Source organism: Ascaphus truei, chromosome 1 (genome assembly GCF_040206685.1).
Source record: "Ascaphus truei isolate aAscTru1 chromosome 1, aAscTru1.hap1, whole genome shotgun sequence".
Lineage (NCBI taxonomy): Eukaryota > Metazoa > Chordata > Amphibia > Anura > Ascaphidae > Ascaphus > Ascaphus truei.
Genome location: NC_134483.1, coordinates 42,883,558 through 42,906,547, shown reverse-complemented (window position 1 = coordinate 42,906,547; position 22,990 = coordinate 42,883,558). Strand labels below are relative to the sequence as shown.

General features: G+C 43.1%; 1 protein-coding gene across 1 annotated transcript in view; it reads left to right on the top strand.

Moving 5' to 3' along the window:
* The window catches only part of WDR7 (WD repeat domain 7), a 389,063-nt gene that overhangs the window by 850 nt on the left and 365,223 nt on the right, over positions 1-22,990 (top strand). The window contains exons 2-3 of the mRNA XM_075586908.1: positions 5,839-6,034; positions 14,949-15,163. Of these exons, the coding sequence (XP_075443023.1) occupies positions 5,839-6,034; positions 14,949-15,163 (411 nt within the window). The remainder of the gene's footprint in view (positions 1-5,838; positions 6,035-14,948; positions 15,164-22,990) is intronic.

Sequence of the window (22,990 nt, the reverse complement as noted above, 5' to 3'; positions counted from 1 at the left end):
AACATTCTACTATAATTATTAACGCATTTACCTTATTCACAGGGAGATCCTTCTATTCCTATTACTCCTAGTTTCTGGCTTCCAGAAGCTTCCCCGTGTTTGTTTGTTTGTGTGTGTGTGTCTATCATGACGTCACTGTCTCCAGGCAGAAGTGCGTGGGGCTTAAAATCTCCGGAGTCGCCCCAGCACCGTATAATGGGAAAGGGGCCCACGCAGTTAACCCCTTGGGGCAATGGTAATCCCAAAGTGGGTTAGATATTATTTATACAATCCTCTCAAGAATTGTGGCAGGAAACGAAGGGGTTTATTCTAGATCTGCGGTAGCAGCCGATTTGGCAGTTTTTCTTCTGAAATTCCCCATTGAATCCCCTAAGGGCCTTATTCTATATACGTCAAAAAGATTCTATATACGTCAAAAAGGCTGTTCTGGACATTCTCGGACGTAAATCTTCATTGAAGTCAATGAGGATTTTGGGCCAGGAATAGCTGCTTTGGTGTATATTCCCCCCTAGGATGGAGAGAGGAGAGTGTAGATTGTGACCACTTTTTTTTATTTTTTATTTTTTTTCCCTCCAGTGACCTGGGAGGGAGCACATGAGCGTTTCTCAAACCTCTCCTCGGGACAACGAGGCAGACCAGGTTTCTCGGGCAAGCAGCCAACATTCTATTCATATGCATATTGGCTGCATTCACCTCTTTGAGGTGTACTTGTTGTAAGACAGTGTGGCTGGTGGGCACCGAGGAAACATTTGAGAACTGCAGAGCTGTTCTATAGTTTATCTCCAGGACAGACCAGGCAACTCTTGAGTTGCACATTCTAGCGCTGCATTAGCGACACTGTGCAGCAGAACATTGGTTTATTGTGCATTATTGATGTTATGCACTGAACACCAAATAGAAGCCTTTAGCCTGGTGCTACATTCTGTTGTGATGGCATCTTATATTATTGGTAACCCCATTTCTTTTTAAACTGTCCAGTAATATGTAGTACTATTTTTTTTTTCTTCTCCAAAATGCGCTTGTTGAAAGTATCACCCTTGAATGATGTCAAGAACTAAGTTTTATTTAAAACATTTTTAATCACAAAATAGTGGAATCTTTCACTAATATCAATAGTATGACACATCAGAAGGAATGGAGCTCGTGCGCCTTCACTGTACAATATAATCTTAAACCCTGAACGTCTCTGCTTCCTAATCACACACATTTTCTTGTCGTTTTTGTTTTTTTGGGAAAACAAATTTTTTCACAGTTTGCTTAGAGAATTTAATCTAGTGGTGGCCAACTCCAATCCTCAACCACGCCCCATAACGTCCTGCATTGTGCCACGTATTGTGGGAGGGGAGGCGGGCGACATCTGAAAGCAGTGAGGTGGTGTTGGCAGGGTTACTGAAACACTAGGTTTTCACATGAAAAGATGTTATTTAAACACATTGTGAGGACTTTTTTGTTTAGTTAACTACTACCCAAACGTGTAAAAAATAAACCTTGTGTAACGGTGTTTCCCCCACCCGATCGCAGATAGGGGCCATTACACGGTGTATGGTGCATATACCTGGTGGCAACAGGAGGGCTGAGTCGTCCGCCGATGGTAGTGGGGACACAGAAACAGGTTTCTGGGGTTCATACCCCACATATCTCCTTAGCAGTGCAGCGCTTCAATCTGCCAGGAACTGAAAGTGATCTCCCACGGTAGAACTTATTACCTCTTCCACCTCTCCCCCACCCCCATCCCCCAGTAAAGTCACGCACCAGGCAGGAGGTATATTTCAAAACAGGAACGGGTTTATTACTACACTCTGCAGTAACAGTTACACGGCAGTCTTCTGCCGGATACAGTCTGTCAGGTCAGCTATCATTGAAGAAGGTCCCTGGACCGTCACTACAGGCCAAGGGCACCCACAGCCATCCTAGCTCTTCCCCACCTCTTCCCCACCTCCCTAGAGGAAGCAGATGTATGGCCCACACTCACTCTCCCCCGGGGGGGAAGAGCACATGGGTAGGCCCCAACTCAGGCTCCCAGTTATGTGACCTGCCTTCCTCAAAGTGAAAGAAACAACTACTAACTTTAGGGCGGTCCTGCCCTTAACTACAGCCAGAAGGCGGGCACCCCGTGGTCCCAGCTACAAAAGGTTCCTTACAACCCCCTGCTGTCACTCAAGTGCAGTACCAAAGGAAGGGGGAAAACCCCATACCGACTACTGGTAACCTGATAGTACCAGGGTTTACTGCAGCCCATTGGGCAGAATAGTAGTCAGGGGGCACCCTGCTACACTTATAAATGTGGATTTGGAGCCGTTTTTATGAAATAGAAACTCTGCAACTCATGAGTTTCTTCATTGGATGGGGAGGGCATGGTTTGCAGGAAACAAAAATCTTCATTAGAAACCAAGTTTTGTGAGCATCATATACCAACCAGCACATAATTTAGCTATTGCAAAACTCTTTTAGGTTAATGAAGGAGAACTTGGCCACACTTTCACTATCATTTTCTTTCTCTCCACTGGCTTAATAACGTCCCATGTCACCATAGAGCAGAAGTGGCCAACTTCAGTCCTCAAGTGCCACCAACAGGTCAGGATATCTCTGCTTCATCACTAGTGGCTCAATCAGTGACTCAGTCTCTGACTGTGACCTGTGCGGAAGCAGAGAGAGCCTTAAAACCTGACCTGTTGGTGGCCCTTAAAGACTGGAGTTGCTCACCTCTGGACTAAAGAAATGTTCAGCACAAATGCAGCGGTTTTGAAAGGATTAAATCTTGTTCGCTCTTTGCCAGAACATGAAAACAGCAAGGGAGCTCAAAGGCTCTTGATAAACACTATAAATCTGGGTATTTTGTTATTTGTCCCATTAGAAATAAGTAGCTCCCTGCACATTGAGAGTTGGTGTTTTCTGAGTTTTTGTGGCTGCCCACACGTCACTGTAACCGTACCTCCAGTTTAGCAGGATTACAGGCTGCCCACACGTCACTGTAACCGTACCTCCAGTTTAGCAGGATTACAGGCTGCCCACACGTCACTGTAACCGTACCTCCAGTTTAGCAGGATTACAGGCTGCCCACACGTCACTGTAACCGTACCTCCAGTTTAGCAGGATTACAGGCTGCCCACACGTCACTGTAACCGTACCTCCAGTTTAGCAGGATTACAGGCTGCACAAATTCCTTGTCCTGCTGATGTGGCCACTTCAATAATCTACTGCGTTCAGGTTTGGAATAGAAATGTGTTAACATTTCTTTGCAAGATTTGTGATTATTGGTTCCTTCCTGGGGTGTTTAAAAACCCGCTGACAACAAATGTAGATATTCCCACTGATATTGTGATTATAAACACACAGTAATTGTGAAGCCGTTTTCTTCAGTCTCTCCTTTTGATCCTGTTTAAATGTGCTATAATGCAATATAATCCACACATTGTATAGAATGATATTTTGCAGTTAGATGTTTAGTTCTGCTGCTGCTTGTAATGTAATCCCTTCCTGGTAACTTATTTGTACTTTATCTGTTAATTAGCGGCAAACCACTGCTATCCCTTCTGTGTATCCATCATGAAAACCACAGCACAGGATAATGCAGTCAACGTGATGTCTATTTGATTACCTCAATTATTGTCTGCTATAAGAAAACTAATTACCCTAAATACCATCTAATTAAAAATAAAAGCTTTAGTTAATTCCTCATTATGATGGCATTGCATCAGGAGCCTAATATTTATCCAAGTGTTAAAAGCTTATTTTTCATAGTAATAAAACCAATATAGGAAAAACATCTGAGGCTCCAAAGTGTCATTATTCACATCATATGGTTTCTGACAAAGCTCCACAAATTGAATTAAATAATGGAATAAATATGCAGAATTTGCAGCTGTTACAGTAAAAGTTGTTGCGTTACTCAAAGAATTTCAGATAAATTAAGTCAAATATACAACAATCCATTAACTAGTATAAAAAAAAATCAATAGAGAATATTTACTTCAAGTAATTATTTGTTGCAAGTTCTGACCCTTTTTTAATATTTAGGATTTGAGATTTATCAACTAGTAAATGCTTTTTTATAAAACCTTTTTCGATCTGTGTGTGTGTGTGTGTGTGTGTACTTATTTATTTGTGTGTATATATAATATATAGCTTAGTTGGGTTGTATTATCAAGGAGCTCTTGTATTCAATTGGACAAAACTTGTCTCGGACAGGTGTGCAACCCTGTCTTTCCCCGTCATCTCTTGGTATACAATGCTTCCACTGCAGCCAGGGATTCTGGGTAATGACATACAAATGAGCACTCTGTCTGTCACTTTTTGCTGCTTGTCCATTTTCACAGGGACACCTGTAAGCTTGTTCCTGCTGCATTACACCGCTTCTTCAGCACAGTAACGCGTAAAACACTGAGCGCTCATTTGCATGTCATTACCCAGAATCTCTGCCTGCAGTGGAAGCATTGTATGCTAAGAGATAATGGAGAAAGATCTACAACCCTGTCTGAGACATGCAACTGTACCCAGAAGTGTATATTTATTACTACGGTGACGCGTCCGCGTGACGTCAGCCGTCGCCGTCCCTGTATCGTTTTCTGCACTCTGGTGCAGGAGACAAGAGAGGGTGACCGGGGGCGTGGCCATGAGTGGTTCGCCCTCACTGGCTGAACCGCTCGCGTGCTGCTGACGTCACGCAGCGATCGCTGAAGTAAAAATCCTTTGACAACCAGTGATCGCAACTGTGTGACGTCAGCCGTTGCGGGTGCCCATAGGGGGCGCGATCGCAACGGACTGCATGTACTTGCTACGACGCAGCGTTGCAGTCGCTGAAGCCAGGAATATATAAATGCAGCCCAAGTATTCCAATGCAGGTTACATTTATTGTCTTCGGGCTACTGCAAGAGAATTAACACTGCCATATTGGGTTCCTATCTTTTCCATTCCATAGTTCGTCAAAACTGAAGGGCTTTGAAATACAGTGCATAATAATGACAACTGTTACATGCAGCTTCTATCCATTTTTCACCAGGTCCACTTTTTATATATAGATATATTCTATGTTTAATAACATGGCACGGGTTCAGCCTCTCTAATGTAAGCTTAATGAAATCATAAGGGATGAGTCTCTTTATAAGCAGCAAGACAGAGATCGCTGCTGCCGGCTCCCTGCAACTTCCACTTCTCATCAACCATGATCTCCAGCAACGGCGAGGTGGAGGGATCTATGCTGAGATGGTTTTTATTTATTTTTCCACAGCACTCCCAGGCTAATGACGCCTGCAATTTAGACCAATCACAATCCAGCTTCTTGACAGGTCTAATTGTTTAGTCTGTAATTATAAATAAATCCGAACTGTACCACTTACCAGAAGACCTATTGTTTAGTAGGCGCTGATGGACTGTTACAAACAGTGTATAGTTCTGCACACCCGTTTTACCTCTTTAACTGGATGTTTTGTCCAAATCTAAGAGTACTTTATTTTTAATAATTTTTTACTATAACACAATTCCGTGTGATAGACAAATTAGGATGTTTACACCTAGCCTCTGGGAGTAATGTTCATTTACATCATTACTTGAGCGGCTTACTTTAGTGAACCTAGGGGCAAAACGAATCGTTTTCATGTAAAACCCTCCTCAATGTTCAGATCTCCCTGAGAAGATTCGAGACGTCTGCATTGTTTTTACTTTCGACGTGTCTATAAGCGTCATTGATTATTCTGTTTACGGGATTTCTCTAATATATCCCAGGGCACGTTTGAAAACAGGATGTACAGCTCAATATGCATAATATGCCTATTCTGTTCATGTGCATTTTAAATAAATGAAAACCACCTTCTGAATATGGCTATTCTTATATTTTTACAGACACGAGTGCAGCATTGTATCTGCTCTGTTGCCAGTGATCACTCTGTTGGTCTGCTGAGCTTGAGAGAGAGGAAATGCATCATGCTGGCATCTCGCCATCTCTTTCCCATTCAAGTCATAAAGTGGAGACCATCGGACGATTACCTAGTGGTTGGATGTTCAGACGGCTCTGTCTACGTCTGGCAGATGGATACCGGTAAGATCAGTTCCACAAAGTACATTTCCTTCACTTGTCTTTTCGTTTGCCCTTAAATTAGGATAAGGAGTTATTCGTTTTGATATAACACTGCCTTAGTACACAGTACTGTACATAAGCGAACTATACTGGCCAACAACGGTTTAATTCAGAAGCTTAAAGCTTCCCTGATAACTAGAAGATGACTTGTATTGACTATGGGCCTGGGTGCTAAACCTGGATGTCCCACATCAGAGATCAATGCCCGGAAAAGCTACTTGTTCACGAGTCGGGTTGAAAATACTAATTATTATACTTGGGACCCTCTAAACATTGACCACGTCCTAATTAGCCCCAGGCAGTTTTCTAGTTAATACCACGAGTGTAAAGAATTAGATTTTCGGGCCAAATTGTCAATATGTGTTGGGAGATGCAATACGAAGTGGAAATGCTCAGCCCTGTAAACGCTTCGTTATAATTGTAACCTTTATTTTACTGTAGTATGTTTTATCTTTTTACAACTAGACTTTCAGGTGCAAAGCACTGTCACATTTCATAGACTATGCCATACACCTTTTATTAGAAGTTAGTAACTGATTGAGGATCGCATGCAGCTACAGCCCCAAAGTAATAAAGCAAAATGTGTAAAAATAAATCGGAAAGGAATTCTGTAGAAACTGCTTTTACGTCAACTCTTTTCCAAAATATAAAATGACTATAATGTCACAATAAAATGTGAAAAGGATGAAAAAGTTAAAAACAATGTGCAAGTAAAATAAATCTCTGATACAGATAGGTGGGACTGCACCTTTAACAAAACCACACACAATAGTATGTTCCATTGCTTTGAAAGTTGCTCAAGAACCTACAGGAGATCTAAGAGACACTTCAATGTGTGTCTTAGATTGTCTTCCAATCTAAATTAAATAATACCCCCTGTGAGGTTCTCTTGGAGTGAGAGACGATAAGAAAGCCTGTGGGTTTAGTGGTTATACCACTATTGATAGATCCAGAGCCAATTACTGAAACGATTTTTCTCAAACGAGCTTAGTAGTTCTTTGCTGTCTAGAAATGTATGAGCCTCTTGGCTGGGCTGCAGCAGATACCCACAAACAGAGCTTAGTCCAGCAAACACCGCTTCAACATTGCACTGTGTGATATTTTGGATGGCAACCTTAATTTGATGAGACCTAATGTGTAGTTTTATTGGTGGTATTTGCCACTCGCTGATACGAATGTTAAAAAGTTAGACATTAAAACGTTGATCCTTAATGTTTTGTTTATTAATCATTTTTTGTTTTTAATTCTTATGCCCTGGCGTTGCTTTCAGGCTGAGCTTGTGTTTGAAATAAGTATTGTATTCACACCAAGAATCTGACCTTTTTTAGGCTTCCTTCATTTGGATGCAGTTTTGCTTAGTACAGTAGGGCCCCGCTTTACAGCGTTCCGCTCATACAGCGTTTCCCAATGTATACCCATATTCATTAGGTTCGCCGCTTGTTCCGTTTTTTTTCCGGCGATTTACGGCATGACGCGCTCAGCAGCTGAGTATCCGGCTGTCACTAAGCAACAGTTTTAGCGCGTGCGCAACTCCTTGTCAGATGCCAATTGTCAGCGGAACAGTCAGTTTACAGCTCTGCATCTCTGTTTTCAAAGGTACAATACAGTACAGTAGGGAAACAATGGAAGTGATCTGGGGCGCTCACTTTACACAATGCTTGAAACTGAACAGAAGAAAAAGGTCAAAAATAAATATACATATACCACACTTCAAATGCTCAGTTTCTGCTGCTCAACCCCTGGAAAGGATCTTCCCACGATCCTGGCATCATGCTGGCATTACGTAGAAAAGAAAACATAGGTAGAAAGAGAGACAGAGGGGCGCAGACAAGGGTCAGAGTTAATATCAGACCAGTAGTTGAAAACACGTACTGCTGCGGCACAGTTTATTCGAGCATTTGCCCGTTCTGTGCCGCAGCAGTAGCCTGGCGCGCGCCCGAGTGTGACGGGCGCACGCCGAAGCAGCGGAAGAGCGCCCTCCGTTGCCCTCCCTACCGCTGCCGGGTCCGCCGGGTCCCCCGGAACTCCCGATGACGCGTGACCGCGCGTCTATGACGCGCGGCACGCCGAGGGGCGGCCACTAGCAAGCCGGGAGATTTCCCGGCTTGCGGTACCGACCACACTTCAATAAAGTGTGTCGGTAGTGTACAATAGTAAACCAATGGTTAAGAGCACGGGGGTGATAAGAGTAACGTAATATGTACTCACACGGGCCTGTGTGGTACTGAGTAGTACTATAGGTATCTTTATTTTCCTTCTTGCTAGTCAGTCATGCTCCTTCTCCCTCTGTACATCATGGATGGGCCACTCAGGGCGCATGTAGTGGAAGACAGCGCCACACAGATGAATAAAAAATAAGGTTTTTTTGGCAAAAAATGTGAGACCACAATTCACTCACATGTAAAAAAAAACTGCTCAGGTACGCCGACGTCAACCTCCCGCTCTCCGGTGCAGTGTGTTCACCGCGTCCGGTCTACAGGACTGTTCACCGTCAGTGCAGGCGCCAGCTACGGTGACCTCGAGCAGACACACAACTTCTGGTCCAGGTCTCTGCGACACGCCTGACGAAGGATTCAATTATCCGAAACGCGTTGTCTCTCACATTCTTGGCCAAATAAACGTATTTTTTATTCATCTGTGTGGCGCTGTCTTCCACTACATGCGCCCTGAGTGGCCCATCCATGATGTACAGAGGGAGAAGGAGCATGACTGACTAGCAAGAAGGAAGAATGAAAATAAAGATACCTAGAGTACTACCCAGTACCACACAGGCCCGTGTGAGTACATATTACGTTACTCTTATCACCCCTGTGCTCTTAACCATTGGTTTACTATTGTATGTGTTTTCAACTACTGGTCTGATATTAACTCTGACCCTTGTCTGCGCCCCTATGTCTCTCTTTCTACAGTACTGTAAGGAGGGGCACCGGAGTGTATAGCCTTACAAGAGGAGAGGAGAATGTTGTAAGTAATACAGGATTTAATATGGAGCCGAGAGAGGGATTTCAGCAGGAGAGACGCTGAGAGAGATTTAGGAAAGAGTAGAGTGATTCTGGCAGCATCGTTTAGGATAGATTATAATAGCGTTTAGGGAACCAATGTGACAGGCTTTTTCAGAGATCTAGTTGAACATTGTGACTACAATGAAGTTAAAGAAGAGACTTCAGAGCCATCTAAAGCTTATGTACACATCTGTTAGGCTGCTAAAATATATTTCAGTGCCTAAGCAACACTAACATAAAGAACACATTTGTATTTTATAAAGTAGGATAATTCTAGAAAGCGCCATTATTTGTTATGCCTCTTAAATAGAGTGCCATGAATTTAGGTTTTTACCATCAGTGTCAAGTATTTAATAGTAAAAAAATAAACATGCCCTGCACACGCTGTTACACACACAACGCTTGGCACCACAGGAGTTGTACGACCTTCCCATGTGCTGTGGCAGTGTTCCATTTGTGCCCAAATTCGTATTAAACTGCTATCTTGTTACTTTGTAAATTGGTTGTCATTGGTAATTTATCGCACAAAGAATGAGAATTAGCCACAAATGATACATAAATAAAAACAAAACACAAGCCCTATTGTTATAGTGGTGCTTAGAGTAGTAAACTGATTTTTAAAGAAAAATCGGAGGTACGCTCCATACATTAGAAAGATGACCCCAAGAAGTAGGGTCAGAAAGACACCCCCATTGTTGCACTCATTGCCTAATAGTGTATCGTTAGGTATGTGGCATAATGACCTATATTATTCCGCTACTTGGTATAATGGGTCAGAATAAGAGGGTTAAAATGAAAATAATAAAACTAATACATCCAAATATTAGACACTCAAAAATGTTTTTATAAATTGGTGAATAGTCCTTTTGAGGGAGTTAAATGACCTTTATCAAGGAGAGCAGTCTGGTTCATCTATTTTTGTAGGTACGCTCCTTAACCTGTGCTCTAAAAGAGTGAGCATAAAGCATCTTGTCAGTGATGTATATTATTTCAAGTCATCATAATATAAGAAAATGTCCAACTATGAACAAAGGCATATAATCAGTATATGATTGCTAACCAGTGTGTCAGTCATATATTGCTCCTAGTATGGGGAAGAAAGGTATCCTCAGTAAATGAAGGATATTGCAGTGGGATGACCAGATGACCAATGTGAAATGGACAAGTGGCCCCCACTAGTTCCTATTGTCCTGAGATATTCCTCTGGTGCTAGACTGAAAGAACTCCAGATAATAAACACATGAAAATTGATTGTAGTTCAAAGTACTCCCACTTGGTAGCCACGATCCTGTAGTCAGTGTGCTGCTGTCTCATTTCATCAGGAGAGTAGTCTCCCAGGAAGGGAGGGTGAACAGTGCACAGCTGGTTGGAATAGGTAGTGAAAAAATGACGACGGCTGGATCCAAAAGTTAATAAAAAGGTATTCTTTATTGTTAAGACATACAACAAATGTTCACAAAACCTTGAGCGAAAAAAACTGACGCGTTTCAGGCTGGCCTGCCCTTTGTCAAAGAGTAAACTGATTTTTACCTTTTATTTTTGAGGTCCTCGCGTCCACAATTCCCTCCCCCTCCCCCAGCATATGTATTGCAAATTCAACAGGTAATATTTTGTACATTTTATTTGAAAAAGGGGTGTGAGAAATGGATCTCTCTGTGCGGGGAGGAGCGCTGGGTCTCTGTGCGGGGAGGAGCGCTGGGTCTCTGTGCGGGGAGGAGCGCTGGGTCTCTGTGCGGGGAGGAGCGCTGGGTCTCTGTGCGGGGAGGAGCGCTGGGTCTCTGTGCGGGGAGGAGCGCTGGGTCTCTGTGCGGGGAGGAGCGCTGGGTCTCTGTGCGGGGAGGAGCGCTGAGTCTCTGTGCGGGGAGGGGCGCTGGGTCTCTGTGGGGGGAGGGGCGCTGGGTCTCTGTGCGGGGAGGGGCGCTGGGTCTCTGTGCGGGGAGGAGCGCTGGGTCTCTGTGCGGGGAGGAGCGCTGGATCTCTGTGCGGGGAGGGGCGCTGGATCTCTGTGCGGGGAGGAGCGCTGGGTCTCTGTGCGGGGAGGAGCGCTGGGTCTCTGTGCGGGGAGGAGCGCTGGGTCTCTGTGCGGGGAGGAGCGCTAGGTCTCTGTGCGGGGAGGAGCGCTGGGTCCCTGTGCGGGGAGAAGCGCTGGTTCTCTGTGCGGGGAGGAGCGCTGGGTCTCTGCGGGGAGGAGCGCTGGGTCTCTGTGCGGGGAGGAGCGCTGGTTCTCTGTGCGGGGAGGAGCGCTGGGTCTCTGTGCGGGGAGGAGCGCTGAGTCTCTGTGCGGGGAGGAGCGCTGGGTCTCTGTGGGGGGAGGAGCGCTGGGTCTCTGTGCGGGTGGAGCGCTGGGTCTCTGTGCGGGGAGGAGCGCTGGGTCTCTGTGCGGGGAGGAGCGCTGGGTCTCTGTGCGGGGAGGAGCGCTGGGTCTCTGTGCGGGGAGGAGCGCTGGGTCTCTGTGCGGGGAAGAGCGCTGGGTCTCTGTGCGGGGAGTGGCGCTGGGTCTCTGCGCGGGGGGAGGGCGCTGGATTTCTCTGCGCGGGGGGGCGCTGGATTTCTCTGCGCGGGGGGGGGGGGCCTGGATTTCTCTGCGCGGGGAGGGGCGCTGGGTCTCTCTGCGGGGGGGCGCTGGATTTCTCTGCGCGGGGGGGCGCTGGATTTCTCTGCGCGGGGGGGCGCTGGATTTCTCTGCGCGGGGGGGGCCCCTGGATTTCTCTGCGTGGGGAGGGGCGCTGGGTCTGTGTGGGGAGGGGCGCTGGGTCTCTGCGCGGGGGGGGCGCTGGATTTCTCTGCGCGGGGGGGGGCGCTGGATTTATCTGCGCAGGAGGGGCGCTGGATTTCTCTGTGCGTGGGGTGCCGCTGGATCTCTCTATGGGGGGCGCTTGGGCCTGTGGGCTTGCACTTTGCAGAATAAGGACCTTTGTCTTTCACTGCTAATGCAAAATGATACTATGTGCTTCAGTCAACACAGCAGTGCGCAACCTGAGGGGGGGGGGGGGGGCGCGCTTCCCAAAGGCATTTAAATTGAGTGCCGGGGGAGCTGCAGGGCCTCTGTAAACCTTTACTTACCTTGGCTCCACACACGTCGCCATGGCAACATGACGTCATGACGCCGGGGTGGGGGTGAGGTGACACATCAAAATGATCAACACACATGGCTGTATTTCATGTCCTTATTGGTCTAATTATTTTATATTTAGGAAGCAAAATGTATTTGTTCTTGATGTAATTGGGCAGTATATCCGAAAAAATGTTTTGAGAGCACAAATCTAGCCACTTGCAATGATTCAGCTCCCTTTTCTTCTTTATTATTCTTGTGATACTGCTTTAATACATTACTTGCCTGATTATTAAATAAAAAAATAAATGAAAAATGTGTGCAGAGATTTGGAATAGATTTGCAGAGTAGATTATGGAACATGGTCTCTTACAGTGGCAACCCCCCCCCCCCCCCCCCCCCAGAAGCCTATATGGGTGTTATTCCTATAATGGTAATATCATGCCCCCCGAGACTATCCCACTCCTCAAGAAAAAATATATTTCACTGTAAAGTCATAATTTTCTTCATCTTTTTGGCTTCGGACGTTACTGCTGTAACCTTTACACTCCTCGGGGGAGAGCTCCATTTTAATCTCCTGGACACATGATGTTAACACTTGCATCTCCTGAACAAAACATTTGATTTTAACAATAAAAAAGTATTGGAAAGGGCAAGAGGAGGCCTCTCTATACAAGTACATTATAAAATACAATCCCCCCTCCCCCCTTCTATTAGCAGTATATATTTTTTTGATTTGTGTACTTCAAAAATGCTTTAAGGTAAAGGGGAAATCAGACTGACTATTGCAATATATACTTATTAAACTATTCAAGTGGTCTACCATTCATTCCACTGCTTTAGGGGATATCCGTAGCATCTATGAAACTATTTGTAGGTGAATGGACAATGAGGCACTGTAGCTTTTCTGGGTGTTATTAAGTCCCTTGGGTTTCGTACGCGACAGTACCCCCCGCTTTAGGTACCAATTTGTATGCCTGTATCTTAATGGCAAGTTTGTCAATGGAGGTTTGCACTTTACAAGTCACCTGAATTGTTTTCAATATAGCAAACTACTTGCTTATCTATTATGAAGTGGCTGAGTGTGGATAGTGCATTAGGAAAAATGAATATGTATGTATTCTATTCCTTCGGATCTGTATGTGTCATCATTTTGGACGTCCTGTCTTTGTGTTGTCGTATTTTATGTGCAGGAAACAGCAGGGGGCACTGGAGGACTGACGTTGACCGATTTTGCATTTTGACAAACAATTTCTAGTACTGGTACATTCTTGAGTAGTAAACCATATTTAAAGCTACAATCTCAGGACCCTGATGCATGATTTTCTTGGAGCCTTTTGAGTGCTACCACGTGGTGGGGCTAGGCACTCCTGGGGCCCCATGATGCCGTGGCTTTTAAGCTCATTTTTCTAGGGTGATCATGTACTGCGCTCATCCGGAAACACTGAAGACAATGTGGCAGGCGGGAATGGAAGGAAACTCCCTCCTCTTCCATTGGCTTCAACAGTGACGCTGCGATCGCGTGAACGTGAAGTGCCACAGCTCCTCTGGCACACACAAGGTTAAGAGTATAATTGTTCTCTCTCGCTACCAAACAGTATTATATCCCTACTCGGCCTTGTGATGCGTTGCTGTCCCCTCAGGCAGCAAATGGAATCCGTATATTATTTTAATGCTGTACAATTCATCCTTATTCATGTTATGTACACTGTACCACTGTTTGTAAACACTTTATTATCTCCTTACAGATGAGTAACTGCTTTTGTCACCAGAATAGAACTTCTATACACATTTTTAGCTATTTTCATATAGCATAATCTTTTCTCTTTTTTCTGGTAAAATACATATAATGCCTGTGATTTAGTTTAAAGTGTTTTTTTGTTTTTATGTTAAAGGATTATTTGAAATGCAGCCTTAACATTATTGTTAGACTTCATTCAGTCAATTAGATTGTTATATTTGTTAAAACACCGTCGCTGTGGTCCTCCTGAAATTGCATTCCAGCACGATCCCGCTTTTTATATTCTGCTGCTGGCGTGTGCGAGATAATTAGGTTCGTAACATCCCCCGCGTTACATGGCATAAAAAGTGGGGAAGATGAATGTATTGCAGAGCACACTGAGAAAATAACTACAGGTGCTTTTCTTGCGTATATGAATATGGAAATAGCTTTTGAACTATCTTCCATTGGTCTGCTCTTTATTAATGCTGTCAGAACAAGGGTAAACAGAAATGTTTGGAGGAGGAATAGGAGGAGAGGTCCTGAGCGAACAACAATCCAACATCTGAGTATTTTAATGGAGAAAATAAAGCATCTGGTATTGACAGCAAGTTGTTTTTTTGTGTGACACACAAACGAGCCCAGGGAAGCTACTTGTGGAGTGTGAGAGCTTGCAGAAAAATCTGAGGCTACTCATCTTGAGCTCCTCCATTTAGGGTGAAGGGGACTCGCTACAAAAACTATTGTGTGCAGTGTCTTCATATCATTGGATCAAAATATAAAACTATGTCAACCTCCGATATAAAACACTGAGCATCCATCCTGCTGCCCTGTCATTATCATTGTTCACAGTGGTGTAGAATATAGATTATATTATGACTTGTACTGTAACCAGCCCATTTGTAATAGCCTTTGTCACTTTTAATTGGGTTGCTGTGATTTATAACAGTGCTGCAACTTCTTTCTTTATTAAATTGGGTTTAATTTCTCCCCATTGTTTATAATTGACTATCTTGGAATTAATGTGCTTGAATTAGAAGTACAGTATTGGTGGTGTTAAGAGACGTAAGCTTTTTCTCTTTTCTTCTCTTCTCCATCAAGGCGCACTCGATCGTTGTGTGATGGGGATCACAGCCGTGGAAATCCTAAATGCTTGTGATGAAGCCGTTCCTGCTGCAGTAGATTCACTCAGCCATTCAGCTGTTAACTTGAAGCAGGCAATGACCAGACGTAGTCTTGCCGCACTTAAAACGGTAGCACATCATAAACTCCAGACTCTTGCGACCAATCTTCTGGCTTCAGAGGCATCGGACAAAGTAGGTTTGACTCGCAATAAGCCTAGATAGTTTTTAGCGGAGCATTAACTAAGTGGTTTCACTTTTATGTCTTCTGGTACAGAAAAGTCGATTTCTGACTTTGCTTTTTAAAATATTAAGGCTCCTCAGGAACAGCCTTATTTCAAGTTATTAAAACAATGCTGTAGTAGATGTTCACGTATTTTAGGGCTCTTAAGATATCAGGTGGACGACGGAGGGGAAAATATGAGATAATTTCTTCTGTGAAAGGAAGCATGAAACGCCTTCCCAGAAGAGGCCGTGGAGGCTGATATAATAAAGGAATTCAAAACTAGACAGACGGGTATAGTATTCTGAAAGGGAAAAAATAACCCTGGGTCAAAAGTGTTTTTTTTTTTTTTTTTTAAACTGGAAGGATAACGGGCAGAATAGGAAGGGCAGCTGATTATCTGCTGACAACTTCTATATTTATTTAAATACGTTCATGGTATTCCTTCCCCTAAAACAAATAGATACAGCAACCCAGAACTGAATGTGAACCCTATTTTTCAACATGGGACATCACATTAGTCTTTATTGACTTCCTAAACGCCTTGTGGCAACACACCATCACCAATAGTTTCCGAGGCTCGTTTTAAGTTCTAGGATCGAACTGTGAGGTTGCCACCAAATGACCTTTGGAATCTGGACAAGCAATATGTTTACCAACCAACATAATTTATTTTTTTTATTAATAATACTCACATTTTTATAACAAATACACAAATCATCCAGGTTTAACTCCTAAAATATATCAGCGTCATTAGTACACGTTGACTCTAAAAGGGATTGCCCCTTTAAGTTCCCACTACGCCAGCTAGTCTAATAGACATCATATCATTACTTATCAAGTTAACCTACCTGATAGACATTCAGTGCATCGTCACTTTGCACACAACCTGTAATAAAGAAAATCGGTGAACACAAACCATACTGTGGTATATCATTTATAGAAGTCTTCTGGTAAGTGGCCATGGACCATTATGCGTTTTTACATGTCCCAGTTGTAATGGCACATTTTATAGTGCAATTAGGGATAATGGCATTAGATATCACATACACTTCTCTTCTGCATTGTAAAATATATTGGCCGTGAATGCACACCATCCTCATGCAGTGGTAATTGTTGCTTGGCTTAGTAGGAAAACAATTATAGAGGAGAGAAAGCTTAAGACGATGAATCTGCCAAGGGGATAATCACTTTATGAAAAATGTATGCTGATGGAATCATTAGGATTGGTTCTCTCTGCCCTCCTGTGAAGAGATTGCAGGTTTCATAGAGCAGATTTATAGAAAAGCTGCATATCCGGTGCTAGAGAGAACATTATGCAGGCCCCAGAAATGGCTTATGAGTTATGTATATGATACTGCATGCATTGGGAGCATAACTTATTGTGGCTGACTGTTCTGCAAAATGTTATTGTTGGTTTATGAGTATCAACCTTCAGTGCTAAGCTGTTTGTATACAGTAGATGTGGATTGGGGGCTGTTTTCTGAAATAGTGACCTGTATCACTGAAGCTCTGGATGCCATGAGTTTGTATTCACTTGCTGCAGGATTTACTAAAGTCTTTTGTTTAATAGCACAATTTGCCATTCACCCCTCAGACACTATGGCAGGGGTCACCAACTCCAGTCCTAAAGGGCCACCAACAGGTCAGGTTTTAAGGATATCCATGAGTCAGCAGTTGCTGACTGAGTCACGTGTAGTGAAGGAGGGATATCCTGAACCCGACCTGTTGGTGGCCCTTGAGGACTGGAGTTGGTGACCGCTGCTGTATGGTCAGATGGACTTGAATAGCAACCAATGCCCTCTCCATTCAATGAAGAACCTCGTGACTTGCAGAGTTTCTATTTCATAAAACGGTTCCAAATCCATATTTTCTAAGGTTTATTTTTTACACGTTTGGGTAGTTAACTAAACACAAAGTCCTCAGAATGTATTTATATAACATCTATTCATGTGAAAACCTAGTGTTTCGGTAACCCTGCCAGCACCACCTCACTGTTTTCAGAAGTCGGCCACCTCCACTCCCACAATACGTGGCAGGGCGTTATGGGGCGTGATTTCCGTAGCAGTGAAACTCAGCCACCGGAGCGGTTCGTCCTTTTTTCCTGCCCACACATTGTTGGTCCTTCTACACAACATCTTTAGGGGGAAACCTTGACTGGGACTAAAATGAACCAACAGCAGTGACGTATTTAAGGAATTAAGTGCCATCATTACAAAGCAATGCAAATCCTGTATGGCACATCACAGCCCATTTACTTGAATGAGGAGCCTCGTGGCTTAACAATGCTTAGAGGTGTATAGGGCCCGAAATCTTCCTGAGTGATGCCTGTGATATCACGTGCGTGTGCGTGTGTGTGTGTGTGTGTGTGTGTGTGTGTGTGTGTGTGTGTATTTTTAAACCTTCTAAACTAGTTGCTTTAAGATGGAAAACATGGTGATCTTCATAGACTCCAGTGTGAGATCTCCCCCTTTATTTCTCTTTTCTTTACCACAAAATACTTTACGCCCATTAGTTTACTTTAGTTTCTTTACTGTACAGCAACTTATCAAGATTACTGAAACAAATAATATTTATGAATATAGGTGTCAATTGTCTGCTTCCCTTTGAATAGTTGACCTATATGGCGCAGAAAATGAATATACGATAGAAGTTTAATAGAAGTGCCAAATATTATTTTTTTTTCTTTAGAAAAATGTCTTTATTTTCTCCTTTTCATGTAAAGTGGATTTTAAGCAAGTAATACAATCATTCCCTGTAGGCACAGCCTTTACTGGCACAGTTTGAACAGTTAGCTCCTGTCCTGTCTTTTGTGGATTTGTGCTTTAATAATTTAGTGTTGCAGTTCTCAGATTACAAGGCGGAAGGAAGGACTGGGCCAGCAGCTCCAGCTTTCCCTTGTTAAGCATTGAGAACTTGCTTCTATGCCTGCATGGTCTTACTGGCTGGGCCAGGTTAACCCTAAATTGCCAGAGGGGCCTTTTAACACATTGCATGCCCCTCCGGCCTGTGTTGGTGATAATTAGCATGGCAAGTACTACTTTGAAAGAACATTTTGAGCACATTTAAAATGATTCAAAGCCAGATCACTTCATTTTCTTTTGATGTGCGTCAATGCATAGTTTTGGTTAGGCGCTCTTATCGTTGTCAAAATCCTGGGTGTGGACTGGTGCAATAATGTACAGCCAACAGATGGTGGGAACAGTGAGAAGCAATAATTGGGAGTGTTGTTATATAATGCAATTGCCTGAAGTGTATGGTTAACGAACAGTAAAGCATGGTCAAGTACACAATAGCAAACCATTATAGGGAATCCTTTCTAGATAACTGATGCATCTCTATTCCAACAGCCCATGTTGATAGGGCATTTTTTTATATACATAAAAATACTGTCTGGTATGTAACAGGCAATACAAGTCCTCTTTCCAACAGATTATAATTGGTTATTGGCGGTGCCTTATGTGCAGTGAGAGGGAGAGGTCGCAAGGAGCAGACACTGGGATTTCAACAGAGTTCACCTATTCAGACGGGAGAAATTGAGCAGGCGTAAATGTCACCAAAACGAGTCATTTTTCCGTGAGCCGGTTCATTTTCATTCTTTAGCTAATGGTCGATGCTTCCAGTGTCCTTCGCCTACCAAATAGTAATCGATCAGTCCGTTGTCATTTTTTTGCGCCCCTATTTTTGAGACTATATATTCCTGTGTCTTTTCATCCTCTTTTAATGAGGTCAGCAAATGCAGGCTCTTCTGAATTTGTTGTGGAAACAATGGCACACAGGTAATGTCAGGCTGGCACTGACGCAGCTCATTTAGCCGTTGAAGCTAACTAATTAACAAGCTGATTGTTCAGTTCACTCCTAAAATATAGGGGATCATTAAATAGATAGCTTGTTTTGTATTTGGGCAGATTTCCTTGGGATACATTTTGTGTGTGTGTTCCGGACTTTGACATATTGTATCAGAGGTCCTAAGCTATGTCAACTAAGAGGCCCCAACAATTAGAAATAGATTACCTATTCTGACTGAAGAGATCATTGAAAATATAAACATGAAACTGAAATGAATGAGACTGTTATACTTGAATCGTTGTATACAAAGATGACGGTGTCAAACTAAAATTAATTGTTTGCACATCACATTAATTTTAATTACATTTACTATTGTGATTTTTGGAGAGCAAAGTCATTGATGACATCTTCAAATGAGAAGCTACGAAGTTTGTCCCTTTCGATGCACATGATGCTTAGGGTTATATTTGAACAAAAATGTTCATATTTATAGAGCATCTTCTTTTTCCCAAATCTCCTTTATTTCTCATCCGATTTTAAAACTTGAAATGCATTAATTTTCTTTCTATTTTTGAGGCCCCTCATATTGTGAGGCCCTAAGCGGTAGCTTTGTTGGCTTATGTGGATGTCTGGCACAGACTGTAGTTCTCATTGAATAAAATAAAGATTATTTAATCTTGAGCAGATTTGCAATTGAGACAAGATATCTTAAATAATTATTTCCATTTTCCTGCACAGTAGCGAGCGGATCTTCTGTACAGCACCTTGCTGTCTCCATTTTTGAATTTTTTTTTTTTTATTGTTTTACTTACGTTGGCAAGTGTGCTCCTTCTGAGAAAAGGGTTGATAATTGTGTTTGAAAGTAAATATGTGGATTGTATGCTGCCATGTTTCAGTCCGCTTTATAAAAGACTTCCTGAACCACTTCACTTGAGAAGGAAAATGTTACCCTCCCGACCCCCTCAAAGCCGTGTTACAGGTATGCAATAGTTTGTCAGCTAAAGTTTGCTACCTGTGGAATACCTTGTGTTGGTACTTCGACTGATGGCAACTAATGCTGCTGCTATTCTTACTTGCCATGTATCTTTTATGATGTAAGTGTTTAGTTGTGCAGTATTGCAAGAAACAAACCAAATTCGGGATCAATATGTTTTCTTTATGGCCTAGTACCCAAGTACTTCAGTTGGTAGAAAGTGGACAGAGTGACTGTTACTCTTGTGTATGTAGGCTAGGGAAGTTTGGCAGTGTGTGAGAACCTTTTTGTCTAATGAACATTGTTACAGGCAGATTACCAGTGACACCATTCCCAAGTAAATAATGTCCAATTCTTTTCACTGCTTACATAGAGCTGAGTCAAAGCAATGTTGACCTTTTCTTCTCTTCACTCTGTGTTGGTGTGATTGACTTGATCTTTCTTGCCCTATGGTCATGGACTTGAATTGCTTTCCTTGTGACCTGGCTGTAGCTTTTCATTTGGTACTGATTGCACCCTGAATTGATTTGTATTGTATGAGTGCACACTTGACTGAACACATGATAAAGTTTTGTGTATGTCGGGTTACGGGTACCATAGACATTTGGTATGCTCTTGATGACTATTATTTATATGGCACCATATATCCAAAATGCGTTCTAAATTGGTTTACACAATATGTTTTTTGGACACATGCAGGTATGTTTGGGTGAACTGCTTCGGGGCATTTGTAGTTTTCTGGTCAGCATTTAAGACTTGTAGGAGGACAACTATTTTTGTGACTGCAATGTTGCCAAGTGGTTCTGTGAATAAAACCTATTTTTATTAGCAATTCCAGTTTTGTTCCCAGTCTTTCTGAAGCAGTGCTCTCCTTTTTATGCTTATCAAGAGATCTACCATGTGCATTTAAGACTTGTTATATAGATTAAACACGTGAGCAATATTAGAATTGTTCAATGTTCCATATGCAATTCGGGTTAGAACTTTTTTTGTGCTTTAGTGATTTACTTACTGATACAATATGCTGTTTTGCACCTTTCTTGGAAGTAAAGTTTTTTGTTTGACCATTTCAGGGCCTATTCATAAAAAATTAACTTTCTCAACATACATGCATACTCTCTGTAATTAAACTGTTTGAAAGTATTCTGCTTAGATATATAGTATGTAGCCACCAACAAGTGTGCTCTTCAAAATGTCTTGTTGCTGTCCCTTGCTCATCCTGAACATCAATAGTAAAAACCTTACAATGATGTGGACCTCAAGAATTCCATATCCAGGTCCCGCAGATTGCGACATATATTTTGACTGCCCACTGTTCTATCTTGCCTGGCACTGTCAGGGATTACCTCAATATCTTGACCACACTACAAGGCCATCTGTGGCATTTGCAGCTGCAGCTCTCCAGGGATTGTGAGTGGGGAACTCTGAGCGCTTGTTCTCAAAAGAAAATGCACTGTAGATTGTTTGGCGATGATCATTATTAGGAGTATAATTGCGTTATGCACAATGATATTGTGGGAGGGGAGTTGCATTTTAATATCTCCTGACGATCAATACATGTTTCAGGGTTACCTAGTTTGAGTTAATAATTTTTATCTACATATAATGCCAACTTCATATTGTTTTCGGGGGGGGGGGGGGGGTTGAATTTTTTAAATTGAAAACTTTGCCCACCCTCTTCCTTAGTCCTAGCGCGGGATCAAGTATGTTGAATCCTCCTGGATTTAGGTGATATATGAGCACTCCTAAATAAAGGTGAGAGGCCTTTGTACCAAGTCCATATTTGAGTAATTTCTGTGTCGAGTAGTACCAACCTTCACGAACTATGCCTCCTATGCATGAAGGTTGGTGTTTGAAATCTTTTTTGACGTATTGCCTGGTTGATGCGTTTTATTGAACAGGATCATGTGTATTCCTTTTTTTATTTATTACTAGTGTTAACTATAAATAATATGCCACTAATAATTAAACTTGGACATATTGTGAAAAGAATAGATTTTAACCTATGTAATGAAATACCTGCGCTGTGTGAAACACATTTTTGATGCATTCTCTTTTTTTATAAGCAGTATTACAGACAAATGCTTGTGTTTTATAGTAAAGGAATTTAAAAAAACGTTTACTTGCACTGTATTGATTCCTTAGAAATTATATACTAAATAAGTAATTAAAACGTGTGTGTGCTTTTTTCTTTTAAATTTTTTGGGCTTTCAAACCCATTTCTTCAGGTTATGATGTATTATAGTGTGCAGGTAATTTGTTTAACGCTTCTTCTCATGCTTTGTGATTGTCAGGAAGCAGGGCTCACGCAACACCTCCTTACCTGTCTCGGTGGTTGTTGCTGCCGCCCCTCGCCTCCCGCTGGCGTATCCTCGGCGTGGGACTCGGCGATCCCGCCCGGCGCTGGCTATTGCGGCCGCCATCTTGTCGGGGCGGGCGCAGGAGGATATTACACAGCGCGCCAGTAATTTATTCACCCCTCTGGGCTTCCAGCCACGCCCCCCGTGTACAGCTGCAGCCAAGCTCCGGCTTTCACACTTCACAGCTGATCACAGGCAAGGATCACAGCCTGCACCAAGTCACAAGGCGCTCCACGGCACACCTCCGCTCCGCCTCCTTCCCTGATTGGTCCTTCCACTTATATTACCCCTGTGCTCCCTGCGAATCATTGCTCTGCATAGCTTCTGCTAGTTGGGCTAGTATTCGTGTGTGCTCTTGTTCTGCGTGTTCTTCAGGTTTGACCCGGCTTGGCTTTCTACTCTTCCTCTGGCTCTGGACCCTGGCTTACTCCTCACGACGCAGTCTCTCTCCACCCTTCGATCTCGGCTCGCTCCTCTACCTCCCGGACCTCTGGCACCCTCGACCCCCGGCTACGGCAATCACCACGATCCTTCTACCTCCGGACACTGCAAGTACTTTAGGTTCCCTTACTAAAGACTTCTGGCCTGGCAACTAATTACCACACTCCGGACACGCCCCTCTGCTGCGGGTGCGTGGTATTATACTTTCCACCTCAGTCTTTGGACGGGTCTAGTTT